General features: G+C 43.9%; 1 protein-coding gene across 3 annotated transcripts in view; it reads right to left on the bottom strand.

Moving 5' to 3' along the window:
- The window catches only part of PLEKHH2 (pleckstrin homology, MyTH4 and FERM domain containing H2), a 69,302-nt gene that overhangs the window by 6,545 nt on the left and 38,759 nt on the right, over positions 1-23,998 (bottom strand). For 2 of the 3 annotated variants that reach the window (XM_053383340.1, XM_053383342.1), the window contains 13 exons: positions 17,792-17,878; positions 11,539-11,697; positions 10,308-10,388; positions 9,768-9,947; positions 9,066-9,174; positions 7,074-7,186; positions 5,592-5,771; positions 5,158-5,255; positions 3,880-4,057; positions 3,407-3,562; positions 2,603-2,700; positions 1,260-1,401; positions 58-203 (listed from right to left, as the gene is read on the bottom strand). In XM_053383340.1, the coding sequence (XP_053239315.1) occupies positions 58-203; positions 1,260-1,401; positions 2,603-2,700; positions 3,407-3,562; positions 3,880-4,057; positions 5,158-5,255; positions 5,592-5,771; positions 7,074-7,186; positions 9,066-9,174; positions 9,768-9,947; positions 10,308-10,388; positions 11,539-11,697; positions 17,792-17,878 (1,727 nt within the window). The remainder of the gene's footprint in view (positions 1-57; positions 204-1,259; positions 1,402-2,602; positions 2,701-3,406; positions 3,563-3,879; positions 4,058-5,157; positions 5,256-5,591; positions 5,772-7,073; positions 7,187-9,065; positions 9,175-9,767; positions 9,948-10,307; positions 10,389-11,538; positions 11,698-17,791; positions 17,879-23,998) is intronic. The other variant, XM_053383341.1, reaches the window with a different exon arrangement.

Raw genomic sequence — 23,998 nt, 5'->3', positions numbered from 1 at the left:
TTTCCCCATTCAGTTTGTTTAAATGGGGGGGGGGGAGTAAAGCCTTTAGCAGCATACCTCAATTGTTCTTCTAAACATCCATCCCTATATCTTTTGGGGTAAAACTTTTCCACAACTTGCTTTAAAGTTTGATTAGATTTTGACTGGGAAGTGATTTGCCCTGTTGGAGTTGAGAAAGGTCGTTCAAAGTCCCCAATCTCCACCTAGTAGATATGCAAAGAAATAAGTAAGATTGTTTTTACATGCATATTTCCACACTTCAATGTTATTTCAGTACCTACAGTCTAATATGTAATTCTCACGTATCTGCCAATTATATTAAATTTATTGAATAAATAACATTATGAGCTGTGATAACAAGATCTATGAGCTATTTCATACTTAATAGCTGAACTGTCAATATTAATGGGGCACACAGAAAAAAATTGCATGGAAGAGTCTAACACAGTCTTCACCAACCTAGTACCCTCCAATGTTTTTGGACTACAACTCCCACCATCCCCTGCCAGCAAAGGATCCAGGTATTCCTTCAACCACGCCCCCCCACTCATCCTGAATTGAAGATTTGTGCCCTGCCGAATGAGTTGGCTGATAGACAACTTGTGACAGCCCCATGGTTGCCATGGAGGGCATGAAATCCAAAGCTAGACCAGACAAAGCAACCTTGGTCTGAAGCCGCTCAGAAACACCACCCTGGTGTTCTCCAACACTATGTTCAATATTACCTCCAACATCTCGGTCAGGGAGACCATTAGGCAACAGGGTAAACCAACAGCACCCACCATCTGTCCTGCTGGCCCAACAACAGTTAAAAGGCCCACTCCAAGACGAAAAGAGTTTTCTGGCAAACTGAATGCATGTCATATGGACCACAGGGACAGCCAACCTTGGCTGGTGCTGCACTGAGTACCTGAAGGTGGGCAGAGGTCAGTCAAATCTACTTCTCCCAATTCATGCTCTCCCCACTCCCAGTCTTGGTTATACAAGGCAAGTCAGCTTTGTTGGACTTTGACTGGGCAGACTTGGATTCTAATACAATGCAGTCAGGAAATTCACTGGGTGACCTTGGGCCAGTCACACAATTTTGGCCTACCTCACAGGGTTGTAAATTAAAAAAACAGAATAATTCCATGTATGCTGTCTGAAGTCCCAAGATACAAAATGTGATTGTTAGATTTATCTGCTATTTCATATCACAAAAGAAATGTGTGGAGGGTACTTTTAAATTACAAATCTGGTCAACCACAAATGATCCTTACCTGTGCCATAAGTGCTGCCAGTTCTAGTGCCAGCTCTTTGTTTACAGGGAAAAGCCCATTTACAATTTGATCGTTTGTCTGATACATCAACAGCAGCTTTTCCCTTTCTGTCTCCCCACGTATTTGAACTGAAAAATACAGCCTACAAAAAGAAAGAGTGACAAACTACAAAATTGAAAATTGCATGAGTATACCCAAGTAACTAAGTGAAAAGGAACTAGTATTACAGATGCCACATAATACTCATTCTGCATGTGTAAGAACTCAATCATTTAGTGTAGCAGCACCTATACTTTGGAACTCCCTGCCTATTGATATCAACCAGGCGCTTTCACTGTACTCTTTTTCACACCTGCTTAAAAACATTCTTGTTTAGACAAGCCAGATGTTTGGGACGTGGGTGGCGCTGTGGTCTAAACCACTGAGCCTTGGGCTTGCCGATCAAAAGGTTGGTGGCTTGCATCTCTGCTACGGGGTGAGCTCCTGTTGCTCGGTCCCAGCTCCTGCCAACCTAGCAGTTCGAAAGCACGCCAAAAAAAGTGCAAGTAGATTAATAGGTACCGCTCCGGCGGGAAGGTAAACGGTGTTTCCGTGCTCTGCTCTGGTGTCGGTGTTCCGTTGCACTAGAAGCGGCTTAGTCATGCTGGCCACATGACCCGGAAAAACTGTCCGCGGACAAACGCTGGCTCCCTCAGCCCGTAAAGCGAGATGAGCGCTGCAACCCCAGAGAAATCTGCTACAGGACTTAACTGTCAGGGGTCCCTTTACCTTTTACCCAGATGCTTAGAAAGTGGAGGTAATTTTAATCTGTTTTAGTATTTTAATTTTTGTATGTTTTAAAGTATGGTGATTTTTTTCTTTGATTTTATTATATTATCTTTTTGTAAACTGTTTAAAGGTTTTTTTTTACAATTAAGCAATGTATATTTTTTATGAAATAAAATTCACAATCAGTTCTAGTAAGGACTTGAAATTGTGCTATTCAAGGGTCAGATAATGTGAAAGCTAATGATGCTCTGTATAAATACCTGGAGGAATAATTACCAGCTTTAAACAGACTATTTATTTCTGTAGGCCAATGAAATTAACATCCTCTTTAATGCTAAATTGACAATAACCCTGCTGAAACATCTGTACCTTGATAGGAATTGGCCCATTACCATCTGGATGACCACAAGTTTCTCATTCCTGGCTCATGGGCTTAACTTCTTATTAAACTATTAATTCACACGATGACTTCCTGAGCGCTGGCACTGAATTCAGTTATGAGAGCTCATCTCTGTCTGCAAATAGACTATAAATATATGTAAGAGCAATGACTCCTAGGGACACGTTTGTATTACCTGTTTTTGTAAGTCAGTCTCACTGTTCTTGTGCCTTCACATTTCCCAGGCTGCTGCTCTTTAGATGCCTGCTCCCATCGAGAAATAATGTCACAGATCTACAAGGAAAACCACAAGGCAGAACAGAGTTATGGCAAAATATGCCCAAACAGAATTTGTACACTTTAATTAGTACTGATTTTATAGCAATAGTCACTAAAAGACTTAAGTTGTAATTCTATGCAAACTTTTCTGGGGTGAACCCCATTGAACTTAGCGGGATATGAGTAAACACACACAGGTCCCTAGAACGCCTAGGGACATCTGACCTGGAGCTATCACTGAAATCAATGTGACTTATGACCATTTTGTTACCATGATAATGGAAAACATTGTGCATGACAAGTATGCCATACTTGTCTGCTGTAGGGCTTACCGCATAAATTTGTGTTAAATATTTGTGGAAAATATTGACATCAACAGAGTGTCCTCTGTGTGGATAGTGGTGTAGAACTTTCCCCACTTCCTGTTTAGCAATACACCACAAACCCATATGGGAAACTGTTATAACACCATTCCCATGTATCACAAAGTCACCAAAAATATTCCCATAAATCCTTTTCAAGTTCCCCCTGTCTTCCCACAGCTATCTTTAATGAGCTTTCTAAAACTACCATTTGTGCTTAAAACAATCAAGCATTTGTTTGCTTCCCCACCCCGGTCAATGTGCGCCAAGAAAAATGAAACACGCTTAAATAAGGAAAATGTTTTCTTTTGCAACTCAAAGGTAATTTTGACTGTGAGCTCATTAAAGGGATTGTTTACCTTGATGTTTCCTTGAAGACAGTGTTCTACATCTTTGCCAGAAGGATCATCAGTAAACAAAGCAAAACCCGACTGGGCTGGTTTTCTCATTCCTGTGTCTTGATTGAGTGTGTTTAGAAATTCTTCCACTGTGGTAGAAGCATCAAAGCCAACAACCTAGACAAAACAAGTGAAACATAAAAGTGAAATAAGTTCTCACAAAGCTTAGATATTGAAGAAGCAAGTGCTGTGGTGAAAATCTTGGTACATACAGAGGTTGTATCCAAAGATGCTCTTCCATTTACAGAATGTATCCTGTGGAAGGGAAGTTTCAGACCCAAACCATACATTTTTTAAAGAAAAGCACAAACGATTTATCCAATGGATAAAAAATATCAATCTGTTTGTTGATGAGGAAGAAAGCAGAGCCACAGCATCTTTAAATATTTCTGACAGCATAACCAATACTCCATCATTTTACGGTTCACGCCTACCTGGTATATGCCATTCATGAAATGCACTGGAATACTAAAAGGTAAGGAATGATGGTAGGGATTTCTTAGAAGTGTAGAAAGAATTTCCATTCTTGATGGTCTGGCTTCCCTGTCACCATTCTGTTGTGTCCTTTCTACACATCGTTGACAGTAAATTGCGTATTTTCCAAATTCAGTTCTGTGAACACAAAACAAGGCTTCATAACAAACTGAAAACAGCAGGGATTTCAACAGATTATTTTAACATATTGTAATGGTTATATGGGGTTGCTCGTGCGTAAGTTGCCGCCACTCTTGGCAAGGTTGCCTGGTTAAACCTTTTCCTGGCTGGACAGCCCTTCACTTCGTGGCTGTTTCAGTCGCTAGCAGAATCCGTCAGTGGGCGTTTCTTGAACTTCTTCCAGCAAAGAAGTTCTTTGACGCCAAGTCTACACCTACTTTCCCTGCGCGGAAGTCTTCTGCGCAGGGTGGGTGTGGGTAGCGGAGGACCTGTGCTCTCCCCGCTGGTCTCCGGCGAAGAGTCCTGGAGACCCCTCTCCGATTCCCCCATCCGCCCCACTTTATCCCTGGTGTTACGCTGATTTCCTTCCCCAGCCAATGAGTCCCCTCTCTCCCTGCTGGGCCCTTCTCCGGCATCGCTTGGGAGCCTTGCCTCCACTCCTGGCTCCGATGGCAGTTCCCTGACACATATAATGGTTAAACAATATGTTCAAGAATGTTTTTGACAAGTCACATGGCAATCTATTCTGCTTCTTTCTTCCCATCCCCTACTAAGAATGGTTATATGAGTCGGACAGGGATCCAAACATGAAATGTAGGATGGTGTTGTGAATATGCATACCAACAACTGAGTTTTTGAGTGAGATAATATTATAATGTCTTTTCATATTTTCCTGGTCTTCTTTAACATAGGTGTGAGGGATCAGGTAAAATGCATGTGTATCTACTAACTTTTATTCCAATATCACAGTTTCCAAAGTTGAAAAACTTGAAAAACAGAATGATAGTGTAATGCCAATGACCCCATTTCAATATTCAGTGGAGTTACAACTTTATAAATGGTCAAACCAAAGGCTTTATATTACTTGGGCAGGGAACTAACATGAAATATGTAAATTAACAGCAATACCAATGGAGCAATGTCAATAATTAACATGAAAAAGAATTAACATCTGTAGAAGCAACAGTGCTGCATTTCTACAGCCATTAAATTATACTCGTTCATAACAGAAGGCAATCATTTAGCCTTTGATGGTCTGATTTTCCTGGAAGGTATACCTGGAATCTGCATTCTTCTTCAAGTGAAGTTTGATGAGCCAAAGGAATGGGTGCTGTGGAAGGAAGAGTCCAATGCAGAGTGCTAAAAGCTGCCAGGCCTGGGCAAGGAGAAAGATCAGCATCATAATCTGAAGTTTCTTTCGGGATCAAACAGCCTCCAAGCACAAGGAGGCTTATGAACATAGTGGACATTGAGCAACCAGGAACGCAGGCCAAAGAAGATGCCCCATTTCTGAACCCACTCGTCTTTCTTATTCTGCTGCCCATTTTGCATTCCATGCCCTTCCCCTTCCTTTTCTGCCACCCGCCTTGTGCAGAGACTACCCATGCTGTAATCTTATGGATTGTCTTCCACCTCCACACTGTAACCAAGAAGTTTTGGTACAAACTCATCAAAGTCAATCCCTCAGGAAAGGTGTAAAAGTGTTCAGTACCTGCACTGGTCCCATCTGATTTGGGGGTTGCCGCCTTCTTGTCTGCTTAACCAACTGGCAACAGATTTCATTTTGAAGCTCTGGATGTGTGAGACAGACTTGTAAAGCACTTTGGGCCAAGGATACATGGTAGTCAATGGCAGGAGAGTCCACTGCTGCATTTATAAACAACTGGCAAGTCTGCAACAGAGAACAAGAAAAAAATAATTTCCATTTTGCATTTTAAATTTAATTAAATCTAATTGGGGGGAGGTTTCATATCAACTTAAGCTGAATTACAAGGGTATAAAAAAACCAATTTAAACTTGAAAGAACTTTGTCTTCATTGACAATGGGTGGCTGATGTACAGATAGAGTTATTTGAAGAAGGGCAATCAGTTCTATGGATCCAACTGCTAGTTGGCTTCTCCCTTCCCAGAATTATCAGAATGCATGAAGCTGCCTTGTACCAGATTAGACTATTTGTTCACTTAGCCCAGCGCTGTCTGCTCTGAGTGGCTATGGCCTTCTATGGTCTTTCACATGACCTGCTGTCTGATCTTTTAAGAGGCAATGCTAGGGACTGAATTTAGGACCTTCTGCATGCAAAGCATATGCTCTGCTTTACCACTGAGCCATGCTCTCTCCCATAAATGTTTCCTTCACAAACCACCTCCACAGTTATATTGTGTAATTTATTTATATAACATCATGAAAGAGCTGTATTATGAATTTGCATATTTCCCTCTTCCTCACTCTCAGCCATTATTTGAAATTGTAAACTGCCTTTGGCACTTTGGAAGCAAGGTGGTTCATAAGTGTAGCAAGTGAGTCAAAGAAACAGACATACACTGCTACGAGAGAGTAAAGGTAAAGGGACCTCTGACCATTAGGTCCAGTTGTGACCGACTCTGGGGTTGCGGCGCTCATCTCGCTTTATTGGCTGAGGGAGCCGGCATACAGCTTCCGGGTCATGTGGCCAGCATGACTAAGCCGCTTCTGGCGAACCAGAGCAGCGCATGGAAACGTCGTTTACCTTCCCACCGGAGCGGTACCTATTTATCTACTTGCACTTTGACGTGCTTTCGAACTGCTAGGTTGGCAGGAGCTGGGACAGAGCAACGGCAGCTCACCCCGTCGCGGGGATTCGAACCGCCGACGATCTGATCAGCAATCCTATAGAAAACTATCAAAGCCAATGTCTGGGCACATTTAGGCATTTCTGCAAGGCTGGTTTTTGAAAGTCAATATTCAAATTCACAATCCTATGTGTGTTTACTCAGAAGTAAGTTTACTCAGAAGTGATGTTGCTTCTAATCAGGCTTACTTCCTATTAAATGTTTTTAGGTGTTTACCTAGAAGTCCCATTGAACTCATGGAACTTACTGTCTGATCAGTCATGAAAAAGGCTGCACTATAATACGCATTCTATACCATTTCAAATAAAATATACTAAAAGGATAAAATCATTCCCAACCACATAAAAAGTTACTTTTTTTTTACCTTAAATAATTTTAAAGCTTCTGTTTGCAATGCTTCAGATGGGAGGGTTGTAAGAGGAGATGTAATCCCATCTTTGCTGTGACAAAGTGCAGGGTGCCTCCAGATCTGGGAAGCTGGGGCACAAAAAGAGACACAGTCATCTATTTAAAGTAATAACATTATTATTTAGAACTAGTCTTTTGCAGGTTCTTAAGAGAGACCTAACATGAAGTTGACAAGCTGATGGGTTCAGTCAGTCAACCAGCTACAAATCCACCTAACAGTTACGCCATTCACCCCACATTTTACTAGGTTCCTCGCAAGAATATCATGGGGGACTTTGTCAAAAGCTTTACTGAAATCAAGATATACTACGAGGCCTGCTGGACTACATTCAACCTCCAGGACTGAGGTTCCCCAACTCTGCTCTACAAGAAAGTTAAGACATACATACAAATTTAAAGGAGTGCCTGACTAACCCATCTTTGAGAAGAGATGGAGATGCCTGGCTCATGAGCTCATCCAAGGGCATGGCCCATGGTATGGTTACTTGAGACAGGGCCTTCTTTGTGGCAGCACCCAACTATGGAATTCCTTTGCTGGGAAAATGCAATTGTCCCCCTGTGCAGTTAAGTTTCAGTTCTCTGCTACAAACATATTTGTCTGCCTATGCTTTTGAAACATGTCCTGGGTCTTAACAGTATTATTGTCCAGCTGTATATTGTTATTATAGCTATGCTGTTTAAAAATATATTAAAATAATAATGTACAAGTGACATACTTTTTATTGTTTTGTTCACCACCCTGGGCTCCACTGAGAGGAAGGGAGTTATATAAACAAACAAAACTATTCATCATCATCATCATCATCAACTTGGAAAAAGGAACGATTTCACATAAGGCAAGATGTGTGTGTACAAATATTTGTACAAATACTCCGGCATAATACCACATATGCTTTTACTAAATCTACATTTCCCCCTGGGCTCTTTCCTCAAAGCATTATGCAACCATTTTAAAAACACTATTTGAAAAAAGTAGCAACAATGCTTCCTAAATGTTATTTTATTTTTGAATGGGCAAACCCCCAAATGATGTACTTGATGATTTGAAATCCTATGTAGGAGGCTTCAGTGTGCACTGTTTCAAACTTCTAGGGGGCAGAAATATCACTGTATTTTTGTAAAATGTTAATAGGCCCCTGCTACACCACTCCTGTCTAGTAAAATCACAGTGCTAGTGACAGTGTCAAGAGTTTAAAGCTTTGATGGCTTAATTGAGACAAAGATTTTCTATCAAGTCTAACTATGACAGGTACGTTGAAGAGATATTTTTAATAAAATCAAATAGGTATATGTGCAAATCAAATGAAACAAGTTGAAAACATTCTACATATACCAGGTTTTCAGTTTGAAGAACTGGTCCATTGCACCTGATTTCCCCTTAACCAGGACTAGGGAACTTATTTTAGGGGGGATTCATGCTGGAGGTGGCTGAGGCCACCCCTTTTCTCTCTGTCTGCAACCCATTTTCTCCCCGAACCCTTCTTTGTCCAGCAGGTTGCTAGGGAAAAGACAGGTTGCTTGGAGAGGGTTTGTTACCCCATCTCCTCCATTTTCAGCGTTCCTCCCCTCCTGCTCTTCTCTCCCTCTGGGCTCCCCCATCTGTGTGAAATTAGACTGAGAGCCACAGGTTGCCCAACTCATAGAATTGTAGAGTTGGAAGGGATCCTGAGGATTGTCTAGTCCACTCCCTGCAATGCAGGAATATGCAGCTGCCCCATACAGGATTCGAACATGCAACCTCATGCAATAGACAAGGACTGATGGGGCAGCCTCTTCTACCTGGAAGAAAAAGTCCTATGTGAGCTTTTTGAAAACTACAAGATGGCATTGTATTTCCAATTTTTAAAAATGTCTGGAATAATAGCTTATTTTCTTCTTTGCCAAGTTTGGAACAACTATATAGTCATATAATATACAAACTAATTTGCAATAAAAGAAATTGACTTACTGGGTTCACCTTCGATATTTAACAACTTGCAGACAAGCTGTTCAAACTCTGTCCCAACATTTATATTTCTGCTTCCAGCAGCAACTGTCAAGTGATAGAGCCAAGTGTCCTAGAAAATAAAACATTTCATAAATTAGTTTTAGTTTTTATTTATTAATTACCTAGAACAGTCTGGTATAAGCAAAAACCACACCCTTGTAGATCAATCTACTCCCAAACATAAGTTTGGGTGGTATTCAACAAAGTTTTACTGAGAAGAGGCCCACTGAAATTAATGCAGTAGGTTTACTCTGAGTATAATTTAGTAGAATACCACATTTTGAATTTAAAAAACCGTTTTTGTTAAGTATAAAAACCCATTCTACATCCCAACGTAATCAAAATATTACTAAAATTCTCCAATTTGCTTTGCTTCCAGCATACACACCCACATGATGAATACCATATAGCTGTAAAGCAATCTACAGACCATACAATAAATACTTAAACTGAAAGGTGTCAATATTCCACACACACCCTCAGCTTCTGAGGGTAAAGGGGAACTAAAAAAGCCTGAGGCTCACTTCAGCGCCTCCTTGTAACACTCAATTAAGTTTTAGCATTATGTCTGAATCTGCACAGTGCCACTTACTTTTCCCTTTGATAAATATTATTCTATGTTCACTATAAAAAATTGACTAGACATTATAAACCATTTGCTACCTTCTCATGCTTGGATCCTATAAGAAGGTAAGTGGGACCTTGTTCTTTAGGGTGGATGACGATTGTATAGTGTGTTGATAACAGGCTACGGCCACTGGCCTCATAATCTTCATCTGAATCACAGGACCGGTCAACTTCTTCAACTTTAGCCTCCCAGAGTTTTATCTGGCCTAAAGGAAACTAGAAGCAAAGACATCAGGTAAGGTAAATGAGAAAAGCATACTGGTAGAAAAACTGACAAACATCATACTAAGTTGTGTGTGTATATGTGCATGTAGGGGATAGACCCAGTTTAGCATTCTTGTTGCCACTGTCCTAGCAATAATATACACACATTTCCTACCTACAAATGTTTCCTTCATCCAGAATTACAGGTTCAAGTTTTGTTTTCCAATAACAAATGCTGAATTTGTGAAATTACCCCTTTGTACCTACTCACACAGTCTCAAGAGAACTAAGAAATGACCTAGGACTTCCGACCTTGAAGTCACAAGTAAGTAGAAATGAATTCTAATACCTTAATAGGTTAAAAAGACATACCTTGTCTTCTTGGCTGCGGAAATAATACAAAGTTTTCCCAAACAGCATACACCACACTCTCTTGGAATATCCATGTTTCACCTGCAAGTGAATAAATTGAAGAATGCCTAGTATGTACTGAGTATGAACCTATACATTCCTTTAAAGGTAAAGGGAACCCTGACCATTAGATCCCGTCGTGGCTGACTCTGGGGTTGTGGTGCTTATCTCGCTTTATTGGCTGAGGGAGCCGGTGTACAGCTTCCGGGTCATGTGGCCAGCATGACTAAGCCGCTTCTGGCGAACCAGAGCAGCACACGGAAACGCTGTTTACCTTCCCGCCAGAGCGGTACCTATTTATCTACTTGACATGCTTTTGAACTGCTAGGTTGGCAGGAGCAGGGACCGAGCATTGGGAGCTCACCCCATCATGGGGATTCAAACCGCCGACCTTCTGATCAGCAAGTCCTAGGCTCTGTGGTTTAACCACAGCGCCAACCGTCCCTTACATTCCTTTACTTTATTTTAAGTACACAAGGGACCATTTTCAATGATAGAAATGTTGGAATGGTTTCTCCACAAAGCAAATACCAGATTCAGACGATTGCAGTGGAGAGAAAATGATTAAATTTCCCCTTTATGCCTGTTCTGATCACAACTGCCAGTTCCTCAAGCTTATATTATTTGTATTTTTTAAATACAAAAGAGGTGTTTCATGTTACATCTAGTTTGCCCCTGGCAATTCTCAGAAAAAGCCCAGGAACATGCTGAGCTTTTCTAGGGAAGAACAAAAACCCAGCCTTGAGAAGAATGCTCTCAGCTGTCCTTGCCCAAGCAAACTTTAACCTCAAGTTAACAGGTTGTGCAAAAATATTTTAATTTCCTTTGGCTTCCAATTCAATGAACTGGGCCAGGAGACAGGAAATTGGAAGCCCCATGTACCTTTGCAGGAAATAACGCTTCTGAGCATGCTCAGGAGTTTCCAAGTATAAGAATAAATCGACAAAGCCTTTACTGTCCCCAACAAGCCCTTTCCACCATCAGACCTCCACCCCTTGCAAAAGTAAGGTTGTTTGGAGGGTACTGACCAGCAGTGGCTAACTCATTGTACTCAAATTTAGAAAAGGTTTGGGCTGTGAATTGGGGAGTTGCTATATTTCTGAAATTCACCTTCATCTCTTAATTCTATCTGCAAAGAATTTGCTAATTTACAAAAGCAAAGCTGATGGTACTGGAGAATAAGGATTTCTACCTTGGTAAGCAAGCCTTTCATGGCAGGTTTAACATCTGGTTGAATGAAAAGTGGACTTGCAGCCTGTACTTTAAGAACATTCTGCAGTACTTTGATCCATTCTTCTAATATGTTTGGGGAATCTGCAGTCAAGTAATAGGTTCGTTTTTCAGTAGTCAGCTGCAAAGTGATGGAAGAAATAACCTTGAACTGTGGTAATACAAATCATCATAACCATATTCTACTGGTACCTACATTTAAACATCAAGTATGTAATAAACAGAGTTTGAAGTTAACCTAGTCATGTGGAGTTTGGAACTGACAGGGTCAGATCTCCGAGGTGTCCTGCGTCTGGGAAGAAAAAGAGGGGGAGAAAAAGGAGGAGTCTGCTGTCGCAGAGCAGTGACGCAGCGCGTCTCTCTGTTTCAAGACTCACTTTCACTCTTCACTGAGCAGCAGCTTGGAACAGAAGCTGCGAGTGTGCTCTTGGAGCACGGATGAGAATGTCGGAAGTTTCGGACGGATTTATTGCCTTGTAAATAAACGCTTTTAGAGATACGAACCGAACTGTCTCTGGACTTGATTTATCCCTCATCTCACACGGACGGGACCGCTGCAGCTCTGCTCTCCTGCCAGGTCAACTTCCAGCAGAGCGACGCAGGGAAGTGTGACTGGACGCAGGGGTTTGATTTATGCAAAGGTTATGGACGTATCGCGTTTCCTGACAAGTGTGAGAAGGGAGAAGGCTGCCAGCGACGTGTTGCTGTAATCTCCTGCCAGGAAAGGGCAGAAGGGAGGTGCCGGAGAGCGGAGCCAAGAGCCAGGAGGAACGGCTGCTTCGGAGGTCCGGCTTGCTGGCAAACTTGTGAGTACGCTGAAGCCCCGGGGGGGGGGGGAAGATGGCTGCCGCACAGCAGGGCCATGAGAGCTTCAATATCCCCTTCGAAAGACTGAATGGGGCCAATTGGGAGGACTGGAGCAAGCGCATGTTTTATTGGCTGGAGGGAAAGCAGCTATGGGAATGCACGCAGGCCGATCCAGCCCCGGCCCCGCCCAATGCAACTCCCGCAGAGGAGGAGAGGGCCTCAGCGGCGGCAAAGAAAGACAAGAAAGCAATGTCCCATGTGGTGATGGCGATCGAAGCATCACAGCTCCCTCATATTGATGGCTTACGTACCTGCCATCAGATTTGGTCCGCTCTGACTAGAGTACATCAGAGGACTACTGCTGGGGCAAAGATCCATGTGATACGCTCTCTGTTTGAGAAGAGGCTGTCCCCAGGGGAATCGATAAGGGATCACATTGCTCAGGTGCTGACTATTTTCAGTAAGCTGCGTCAGCTCAATGTGCCCTTCCCAGATGAACTTAAGGCTTACACGCTTTTAAGCTCTTTGGACAGGAGTTATGAGAACTTGGTTCTCACGATGGAAACGATGCCACCGCAGGATCTTACGATCGAATATATTAGCGGACGCTTGATTGACGAAGAATCGAAGAGGCAGAGGGCTGGGAAAGAGCCCGCAGGCTGCACCCCAAGAAGGAGTGGGGGGGCAGCAGCCAGGAGTGGCGAGGACTGTGTAAGAGCCTTTGTTTCCAAAAGCTGCTATCGGTGTGGTAGCAATACACATCTGATCCGCAATTGTCCGCTAGAGGCGCAGGGTGGCAGCAAGGAGACTGGCCGGCGTGGAATGTCAACAAAGCAGGTTCCCAGGGCCGGTTCCCAGCAACGACGTGGGAAAGCAGCAGGCCAGGAGAAAAACAAAGACAAGGCGTCTTATCACCTCACAGCTGCGCTAGCGTCTCTGAGAAAAGGCAAGAGCCCTAGCCGGGGAGAGGCTGTGGCCATGGCAACCGATGGGAATGCTAGCAACGCCATGGCATCTGTGGAAAACAACCAGAGACACTCTTTATCTCTCGTGATCGATTCCGGAGCCACTCATTGTCTTGTGACCTCTTCTGGGCTTTTGAGGAACTGCAAGACAGTTAAAACTGGACGCTATGTTACTTTAGCAGATGGGTCTCAAAGACCATTGACTGAAACTGGTCTTCTTTATTGCTCTTTCATAGATCATTGGGTAGAAGCTTTTGTGGTACCAGAGCTTGCCCACTCTCTTTTAAGTGTGCCAGCCCTTATGGCTGCTGGGTTTGATGTTTTGTTTTCTAACAATGTGTGTTCCTTTTTCAGGAATGGGAAGAAGATCCACAGTGTCCAGAGAAGAGGCACGCTCTTTCTGGTCAAGATGCCCATTGAAGATGGGGCTGGTGGGAAAATGGGGCTGGTGGAAAATGGGGCTAGTGGAGAGTCCATTGAAGATGCCCAAGGGCAGTGTGCCAACATCCCACCACACCATGATTGCTTACACTTATGGCATCGCAGGTTTGGACACGCAGGGTGGTCATATGTGAAGAAGGCCACAGACAACACCATTGGGTGCAGATTCAAAGCATGTGACAAATACCTAGATTGTCAAGCCTGTAAGCAATCAAAGGTCGTAACATGCTCATATCCCAGGTCTGAGAGGAAAACCAGTAAACCTTTTGAACTTGTCCATTCAGATTTGTCGGGACCCATGCCGACACCTTCGTTAGCTGGATCAAAGTGGGTTCTGGTTCTGGTTGATGATTTTACAAAACATGCATGGCTATTTGCGCTGCAACAGAAGTCAGAGGCAGCTGCACTGATCAGGGATTGGATCACAGCGGTAGAGCTACGGTTCTCTACCAAAGTAGTTTCCTTTCAGTCCGATCGTGGGGGGGAGTTTACAGGTTCTGCGCTGCAATCGTTCTTCAGGCAGAAGGGTATCAGTCATCGACTGACGGCCCCCCACTCTCCGCAACAGAATGGGGTTGCAGAGAGGAAGTTTCGCACGCTACAGGAGTCAGCGAATGCTATGTTGGCAGACTCGGGGCTGCCACAGCGCTTTTGGGCCGAGAGTTATAGAACAGCTTGCTTCCTGCAGAATAGAGTGTTCAATTCCAGTGTAGGAGACACACCGTTCTTTCTGCTTCATCGGAAAAAGCCCAAAGTACATTTTCTGCGCACTTTTGGGTCAACGGCTTGGGTTCTGATTCCAAAGGCCATGCGCAGGAAAGGGGAGCCAAGATCCAGGAAAATGATCTTTGTGGGCTATGAGCCGGGTTCGAAGGCGTGGCGCTTCGCATACCCTACTGGCAACCAGTCCAGGCTGCTTATTAGCGGCAGTGCTGAGTTTTGCGAGCAGAGTGGGTGGAAGCGGCTTCACGGAAACCCGGATGTTCTGGTAGACTCAGATGAGGAAGAGGAGGGCGAGGCTGAACCTGTTGCTGATGAGCACAGTCCACAGCCACAGAGTCCAGAGCCGGGATCTCCAAGGGAGATGCTCCGTATCTCTCCAAAAGGGAGTCCCAGGACCCCTCCACAGGTCTCTGTCAAGTCTGAGCCAAGGAGTGAACCATCCTCGCCAGCAGGACCAGCTGTTCGCCCTAAACGGCGCAGCAGGTCAGAGGGGGATGATTCTGACATAGAGGATAGGAGGGTTGATCCAGGTGAATCAGGCGCAGTTCCAGAATTCACGCTGAGGAGGTCAGCAAGATCAACCAAAGGGAAGCCACCTGAAAGGTATGAGGCCACGAGTGTCTGGGTTGGTGTGGCTAGATGTGAACCTGAATCCTTTGAGGATGTTCAGAAGTTGCCTCGGGAAGAAGCCAGCAAATGGCATGAGGCGATGCAGAAGGAGATGAACTCAATGGAGTCTCTTGGAGTGTTCTCACTCACACAGCTGCCGGCTAACCAGCAAGCTGTAAGCTGCAGATGGGTTTACCGTCTTAAACCCACAGAAGCAGGAGAGCCACAGTACAAAGCGAGGTTAGTGGCGCGTGGATTTACACAGAGACGCGGAGTCCACTTCACAGAGGTCTATTCGCCGACCTCTAGGGCGGAGACTTTGAGAATGCTTTTGGCAGTAGCAGCACAGAGAGGTTGGAAGGTGAACCATTTTGATGTGGATGTCGCCTACCTGAACTCAGATCTCCAGGAGGAGTTGTACATGCGTCCTCCTCCAGGGTTCGAAGTCAGTGAGCCAGGCGTTGTGTGGCGGTTGCACAAATCCATCTATGGGTTACGCCAATCTGCCAGGAATTGGAATATGTGCCTACATGAAGCCTTAGAAAAGCTAGGTTTTAAGAGATCTCTTGCAGACAGTTGTCTTTACATTAGAGATTCAGGCTTGCTACAGCAAGTGGCACAGGTGTTTGTTGATGACATCTTGTTGATGGCAAGGACAAGTGAACAGGTGGAGAAGTTTGCTAAGGAGCTTGGTAAGCGGTTCAAGCTGAAGCAACTTGGAGATGTCAAGTCCTATCTAGGCGTAGAAATCGCAAGAGCAAGTGATGGAAGCTTTTTGCTTCGCCAGAAAGGTAAGATTAAGCAGTTGCTTGAGAAGTTCAGGATGTCTGATTGTGCAGGTGCCAGATCACCCATGGAGGCTGGGTACGTGAAGGAGTGTCAGCAAGTAGAACGCGTGGTGTTCGAAAACACTGAACTCTTTCAGTCAGCTCTGGGTAGTCTGTTGTATCTGTCACAGTGGAGCAGACCAGACATAGCGTTTGCTGTCAATCTGCTCAGTAGAGAGGCTTCAAGTCCTAGTGTGCAGGCCTGGAATGGTGTTAAGCGGGTGCTACGTTACCTGCAAGATACCAAAGACTTTTGCCTCAAGATGTCAGCTGAGGGTGATGTTAAGCTGACCGCCTGGGTGGATTCGGATTGGGCTAACCTTGAGGACCGCAAATCAGTGTCAGGCCTAGTGGTGAAGTTTGGGGACTCAGTGATTGGGTGGAGGTCCCGGAAGCAAAGTCTCATAGCGCTTTCATCTACTGAAGCTGAGTTCAGTGCGCTATCAGAGGTTTGCAGAGAACTGGAGTTCTATGTGTGTTTGGTCGAGGAAATCTGTGAAGAGGATTGTCTGCCCGTGGTGGTGCATGAAGACAATCAACCATGCCTTAAATTAGCTGAGACAGGGCAATTCAAGGCGAGGACCAAACATTTGGACATACGTTTCCAGAATGTATGTCAGAGCGTTCATGAGGGGCTAGTCGCTCTGAAATACTGTCCCTCAACAAAGAACCTCGCTGATGGTTTCACAAAACCATTAACCTTCCAGAAGCACGAGGAGTTCTGTGAGGGTCTGTGTATGGGGAAAGCTTTGATGGCTACTGTCTCCAGACGCAGGACAAGAGGGGGTGTGGAGTTTGGAACTGACAGGGTCAGATCTCTGAGGTGTCCTGCGTCTGGGAAGAAAAAGAGGGGGAGAAAAAGGAGGAGTCTGCTGTCGCAGAGCAGTGACGCAGCGCGTCTCTCTGTTTCAAGACTCACTTTCACTCTTCACTGAGCAGCAGCTTGGAACAGAAGCTGCGAGTGTGCTCTTGGAGCACGGATGAGAATGTCGGAAGTTTCGGACGGATTTATTGCCTTGTAAATAAACGCTTTTAGAGATAAGAACCGAACTGTCTCTGGACTTGATTTATCCCTCATCTCACACGGACGGGACCGCTGCAGCTCTGCTCTCCTGCCAGGTCAACTTCCAGCAGAGCGACGCAGGGAAGTGTGACTGGACGCAGGGGTTTGATTTATGCAAAATACTGTGGGGAGAGGCTATTAAGTATTTTAATTGAACAAATATTTCTTTACAAGTCATCAACAGATATTTAAAAATTCTCAGAGTAAATTCTTAAAGGATCATTCAGTTTCCATTCCAGGCATATCAAAGCCTCCTGAAAAATGTTGTAAATCTTATCAGAAGTTTTTTTAAGTTCCTTCAAAATTTCTACTTGATGCTTTACTCCAACAGGAGCTTCCTAATTCACTTCTGGAGACACCTGGAGCAGTTAACTGTGGACTCGGTGCTTCACACGCCTGCGAGTATCCTCAATGGCTACACAACTTTGTCTTCATTAAAATGCTATCCAATATTATTTTCCTTTTTAATCTGGATTTACTATTTTCATGGAAAATCCAGTAATTAAAAAAAACCTGCAGAAACAGTAAATCTGGATTTAATGAGGAAGAGTGAATGGGGTGGTATTCTGATGAGGATGACATTATGTAGAAGCTGCAAAAAAAAAAAACTTCTATGCATGAGCAGCACCTAGTCAATAAACGGCTGAGTGGAAGTGCTCTGAGTTCCACTGAAAATTCATTGTGCAAGACTAGTAAAATGTCACTAAGAAGGGGTTTGTCCTTCTGCCTGTGTGGTCAGAGAAGGCCAAATTCTTTCATTATAGGAAGTTAATGAAGTACCTGAACTGTTTGCTTTCCATCACCTCTTACAATACGGCTGGATGCATTTAGTTCAATCTGACCTTGGGGTTTACGTATTACATCACTCTGTAGGAGAAAAAAAATGAGAAAAATGAGACTGATGATTTCCCCCTCTTTCAATTGATCTGATGGGATGAAAGGACTGCTAGGGATAGAAGAAACATCAAAAGGACCAGCTTCCCTCTTTCTTCACTGAAAGCATGGCCTTCTTGTCTACTTCAATGCCTCCTCACCAAAAGGTTTTCCTCCAACAAAGGGCTAAGAAGACAAGCTGTGAAGCCACGTACTGTATATCTCCCAATGGCACAGCCAGAGCCTGGCTGAGAACTCATTGTGGCATCAGCTACAAATGCTGTTGCCCTGGAAATTTTCAGAAATGTTCTGCAAGAATGTCAGCATCTTATGTTAATTCTTGTTGCGGCTCATCTAGAAGATCCTCCAGCCACAACAAGATGTCTATTGAAAACAGAATCTACCTGAATCTAGAAACCACACATGAAACTCTAATAGATAATGCATTTGACTTATGAATATGCTTTAGCTCCAGATCCAACTTGTGTTCTGTGGGGTCTCAAACTGAGCATCCCCGTCCTTTGGATGCAGAGGGTGGGATACTAATCTAACCACAGGACAATTTATGTCTGGGAACTTTCAGCTGTTCCATGACGAGTTGTCTAAAACATAACATTGATTAGCATATGCCACCAAATGCATGTTGTGCAGTGGAATGCTCCATCCTGATTTGACCACATTCTGTAATGAAGAATCTGCTCTGGATTTAGCTGTTGGGTCAGGAAGATCAGACACACCTCTAGATGTGTGTGTGAGTCTGATGACTTATTCCTCCTTAAATCCAGAGAGAAACTATGTCTAGCCCTTGTCTGCTGAAGAGAACAGGAAGTAGCAGTAGCTATTGGAACTTGGGTCTTATTATTATTATTATTATTGAAGCAGTCTAATTCTGAATAGACTGTGCCCATCTCTCTGGACATTTTTGATAGGAGTGCATATTTGATTTGTTAAAGAATGCTTGCATTCAAAATGAATGTGTCATGTGCCATCTAAGGATTTTGGGGTGGACAAAATTCTTCCCCAGAAGATGTGCCTAACAGACGTGCCCTAGGCAGGGTAAAGTGACTGACAAATTTACTAAACATACAAATAAATAACATGTCTATATTATTATTATTATTATTATTATTATTATTATTATTCATTAAATCTGTATACCACCCTTCATCCGAAGAACACCGGGCATTTCATAACAAAAATGCAAAATGAGAACACAAAATGCATAATAAAACACGAACAAGAACAATGCAATAAACCCCCCTCCTGTTACGATATGGATGCAATGCAGCTGCAAACTGCTAGCTTGGAAACAAAACATGATGGGAATGTTGGGACTGTCCGTGGGAAACAGTGGGACAGTCAGTTCACAGGGCGATGCACCGGAATTAGCTCAGAGTGTAATATGAGCTCTTCCTCTTGCTCTTGTACAGGAAGTACAGGAAGTTTTTGTCACTTGACTGCTAGAGTTTGAAGAGAACAGACATGTTTTCTGTAATGCTGCAAAGACAGAAATAAAAGCATGTAAATACGTTTCTGTCTATCTCCTTTTCCCTGCCGGGGGAGCAGGAGGGAGTGGGTGTGTTCTTCCCACGTTTGGGAAGAATCGCCTATCGAGACCTAGCCTGGATCCTGCTGGGGAATGCAGCCAGGGAGGTCAACAGGAGACCAAGCCGGGTGCCTGGGAGAGTTGCCAGTTTCTCCCGATAAAGGCTTGATTTCCGACATCTGGTAGCACGAGTTGATGGTTTTGCTACATGCAGCAAAAGAGGTTGGTGGATCGTATTCATCCTCTGCAAGGAGATAAAGGAAGATATGGTAGCGAGCGGATGGAAGCTACAAGGATGGCTGACGTTTTTGCTGATAAGCTACGAGCAACGGAACCCCTAAAGGTATGCTGAATGTTTGATGGCTGAAAGAGTGAATGCAGATTGATTCTTCTCTGGTTCACAGAAGCTGCTTTTGGATAAGAAACAGCACTGAGAGAGAGACACATATTTCACATTCCTTAGGACTGATAAGCTCTGCTACTGCAGTCTACCAAGTCCAGTTGCTAAGCAACGAGATGTGAGAACTTTTCAGCTACTTCTGAGCTAGTTAGCTTGAAAAGTAAAGAGGAAAATTACAAGCCAACGCGAGGACTGTGAGAGGCTGGAAAAACACTGGTGGTTTGTCTGTTATCTCACTGCTCTTGGAGGGACATTCCAAAGCAGCCTGCGCTTTAGCTGCCAGGTGCAAGGCAGTAAACATCCAATAGACGTTTGGATTTTACAGGCTCGAGAGTGAGAGCTGAGGCTTGGATTCAAAATGGATGCCAAGAAGGGGGGAGGCTTACCTTACCCACCTCCACTGACTAATGACAATTATTCCTCATGGTCTGTAAAGATGAAAGCCCTGCTTCAGAATCAGAGGATTTTTGGGGTGATTGATAATCCCATCCCTGCTGCACCTACGCCAGCATGGAATTCACAGAATGTGAGAGCCAGGACGGCCATAATTCTGTGTGTCTCTGATGATCAACTCGTACATATTGGGAGTTTGGCACATGCACATGAGATTTGGGAAACGCTGCGTAGAATACATCAGAGAGATGCTGGTGCTTCAGCGTTGCTGCACTTTGAAAAGCTGACCAATATGAGACTAGCGCCTGATGGAGATGTGCAAGCGCATTTGATAGAGATGAAATTCTTACGCCAGCAGATAGCGCAACGCAATTTCCCTCTACAGGATGAGATATTCTGCTTCATGATAATTAACAGCCTTAATCGGACTTATAAAACAGTTGCAAGTCAACTGGGTTCTCTACCTGCCGCTGATCTTACGGTGGAGAGAATTTGTTCCGTGGTTTTGAATGAGAGAGACAGACTTGCTGCAATAGATGTTGCTGACAGGGGGAGAGAAGCTCGGAGTTCTGGCACCCCCACTGCTATTGCTAGTGAAGAACAGGCTGTTGCTTTGAACGTTGTCCGTTGTTACAATTGTGGACAGACTGGGCATCTTCAGCGCAACTGTAAGAAGCCACGTCAACAGAAAGGAGCTAAGAGGAGCTCTGCAAAGCCTGAGGTGTCAGGCAAAAGTTGTACCAAGTCCCAGGAGAAACCAGCTAAGGCATTGCTGTCAACAAAAGCCACATTTTCAGTGGAAAACGCTTTTGTTTTGGACACAGGCTGCACGCAGCACATGACATCGCGCCGAGAACTGTTTTCCACATTTGAGAAGCAAAGCTTCACTGTGAAACAGGCCAATAGTCAGGAAATCCAAGCGACAGGGTTTGGAACTGTGTATCTTAAAAGTCTGAACTTGACTATTAACAATGTGTATTTGATTCCTGATTTGAAGTTCAATCTGCTGAGTGTTTCACAGATCACAAAGAAAGGACTGGTCTTGTCCTATGATAAGGAAAGCTGCAAATCTTCAAAGATGGAGAGTTGTATCTTTCTGCCAGAGAGAAAGATGGACTGTATTTGTTGACTATTGATCAAAGTGATTGCAAAAATTGTAATGCATCTGAGTCTAACATGATTTCTCTTGCAGGTGTGACGAAGGACGTCCAGAAGACGACGAAAGTTACCAATGCTTTTCAGCGAGTGTATGCTGATGTGATTGGTCCTCTAGCACCATCTAGAGGCAATACAAGATACTATCTTGTGTGTGTGGATTATTTTTCTCATTATGTGTGGATATACATATTGCAGAGTCCAAAAGAAGCCTTAGAAAGGTTTAAAGAGTTTTGTGATAAGGTTAAAAGTGTTCATGATGCTAACATTGATTGTCTTTTCACAGATGAAAAGCCAGTTTTTCTTTTACAGGATTTTCAGGATTTCCTGGATAAGAAAGGGATTAAGCACAAGGTTGCTGTTTCTGCAGGTGCATGGAACAAAAGTGTCTGTGTAAGAGTGAACAAAGAATTGCAGAATGGGATGAAGGCGCAATTGCTGAGTTCACATTTGCCACATGAGTATTGGGCTGAATCTTTTATCGTGTTATTGTTACACTTGGCTGAGAAAGGTTTCAAAAGGTTTGGGAAGTTCTCCTTTTGAAAGGCTATTCCATAGAAAACCTTCTGTTGCCTATTTTAAGGTTTCTGGATCTCATGTGAAAACTGAAGCTCCAGGTGGAGTAAAGAATGCCAGAGGCATTTTTGTAGGTTATGAAAAGGGTCTCTACAGAGTAATTTTGTCTGAATCTGGTCAGGTGATTCTCACAACATTTCTAGAGAGTATTCCTGAACAGCAGAGAGTAATTGTTCACACATTTCCCACTGAGGACAATTCAGATGATGATTCTGATTTTGCTGATTATAGTGGTACTGAGAGTGACACAGATAGCTCAAAGAGCTCAGTTGACACAGTCGTTGAGAGGAAATCTCACACAATAGCTAGACCTTCACAAGTGAAGGATGAACCACTGTTTACTGTTGGAACTGGTTCTCCAAAGAGTCCAAAGGATAAGCCAGTCAGCAGAGAGGATCAGCACCTCATACGCAGGTCTGAGAGAATTACAAAGGGCATACCACCCAAGAGGTATTCTAAACAGTTTGCTAACTCAGCTATTGCATGTGTTACTATTGTTGACAACTCAAGACAGGTTAAAGGTGTGTCCAAGTCAGAGACAAAGACACAACAGGGAGTTGCTAAGCGTTACACTACATTCCCTAACCAAGGTAATGCAGAAGCACTCATTCCTTGGAAGTCAGACAACCAGAGAGGTACACTGGGGAAACCAGTGGCGGGTAGTTCCAAGTGTGGAACTGAAACAATAGGGGATTGTTATATGTGTAACAACTGTTTGTTTTCTTCTCTGGATCTAGCTTTGTTCACAGCGCACATTGATTCATATGGGGGAGTATGTTACGATATGGATGCAATGCAGCTGCAAACTGCTAGCTTGGAAACAAAACATGATGGGAATGTTGGGACTGTCCGTGGGAAACAGTGGGACAGTCAGTTCACAGGGCGATGCACCGGAATTAGCTCAGAGTGTAATATGAGCTCTTCCTCTTGCTCTTGTACAGGAAGTACAGGAAGTTTTTGTCACTTGACTGCTGGAGTTTGAAGAGAACAGACATGTTTTCTGTAATGCTGCAAAGACAGAAATAAAAGCATGTAAATATGTTTCTGTCTATCTCCTTTTCCCTGCCAGGGGAGCAGGAGGGAGTGGGTGTGTTCTTCCCACATTTGGGAAGAATCGCCTATCGAGACCTAGCCTGGATCCTGCTGGGGAATGCAGCCAGGGAGGTCCACAGGAGACCAAGCTGGGTGCCTGGGAGAGTTGCCAGTTTCTCCCGATAAAGGCTTGATTTCCGACACATTTAAAAGGCCATAAATTGTTTAATCAGCCAAAGATCTAGTTATAGAGAAACATTTTTGCCTGGTGCCTAAAGATATGTAATGAAGGCCCAAACAGACAGAATCAAATTTCTTGACAAGTTCTGATGCATCAGTTGTACACTGGAATCTCCTTTTGAAATTCTCTTTTTGAGGAGAAGAGAAACTTTCAGGTCATCAGGGAAAGGCCATAGCTCAGAAACGTCTGGTCAGTAGGAGAAGGGGCCTGCATAGCTTTGGGCAAAATGGTCCCATGTTTTTTTTTTGGTGTCATTGGGTAGGGCCAAAACCTTGGAGACACCAGATCTTGTGCAAAGAGGAGACTGGAAGCTTTTGCCCTGTTCTTTGCAACTTTGGACAAACTGTGGTTTACTGAAACCAAATTCAAATATTGACTTACGAAGCTGGCTTGTTTCAAGAGAACATAGGTTAACCACAGTTTAGGGTCGGGAAGTAACAACAAAGTAGAGGGAATAGGAAGCACATGAATGAAAGAATCACCAAGGTTCGTTCCCATAAAGATAACCATAGTCTAGTGGTTTTCCACCAGTGCACCATGGTTTCTGTCCCTCTTTCCTCTCCTCCCTCCTCTGATGCCTTCTTGCGTATCTGCCTCCCAAAGGCTTGCACAGCTGTTTGTTGCAGCAGCCCTGGCTACAAGCTCAGCAGGTGAATGATGCTCTGGGGCTGGTCAGGTGGTGCTGCTTGCCAGGAGCTGAGGTTGCCTCGAAGTAAGCAAGCGGGCAAGGGAGCCCAGCCAACTACTCTGCCAGCCCTTGCTGTTGGGAAA

This window comes from Podarcis raffonei, chromosome 3 (genome assembly GCF_027172205.1).
Source record: "Podarcis raffonei isolate rPodRaf1 chromosome 3, rPodRaf1.pri, whole genome shotgun sequence".
In the NCBI taxonomy this organism is placed as follows: Eukaryota; Metazoa; Chordata; class Lepidosauria; order Squamata; family Lacertidae; genus Podarcis; species Podarcis raffonei.
This window is presented reverse-complemented; position numbering and strand designations above follow the sequence as displayed.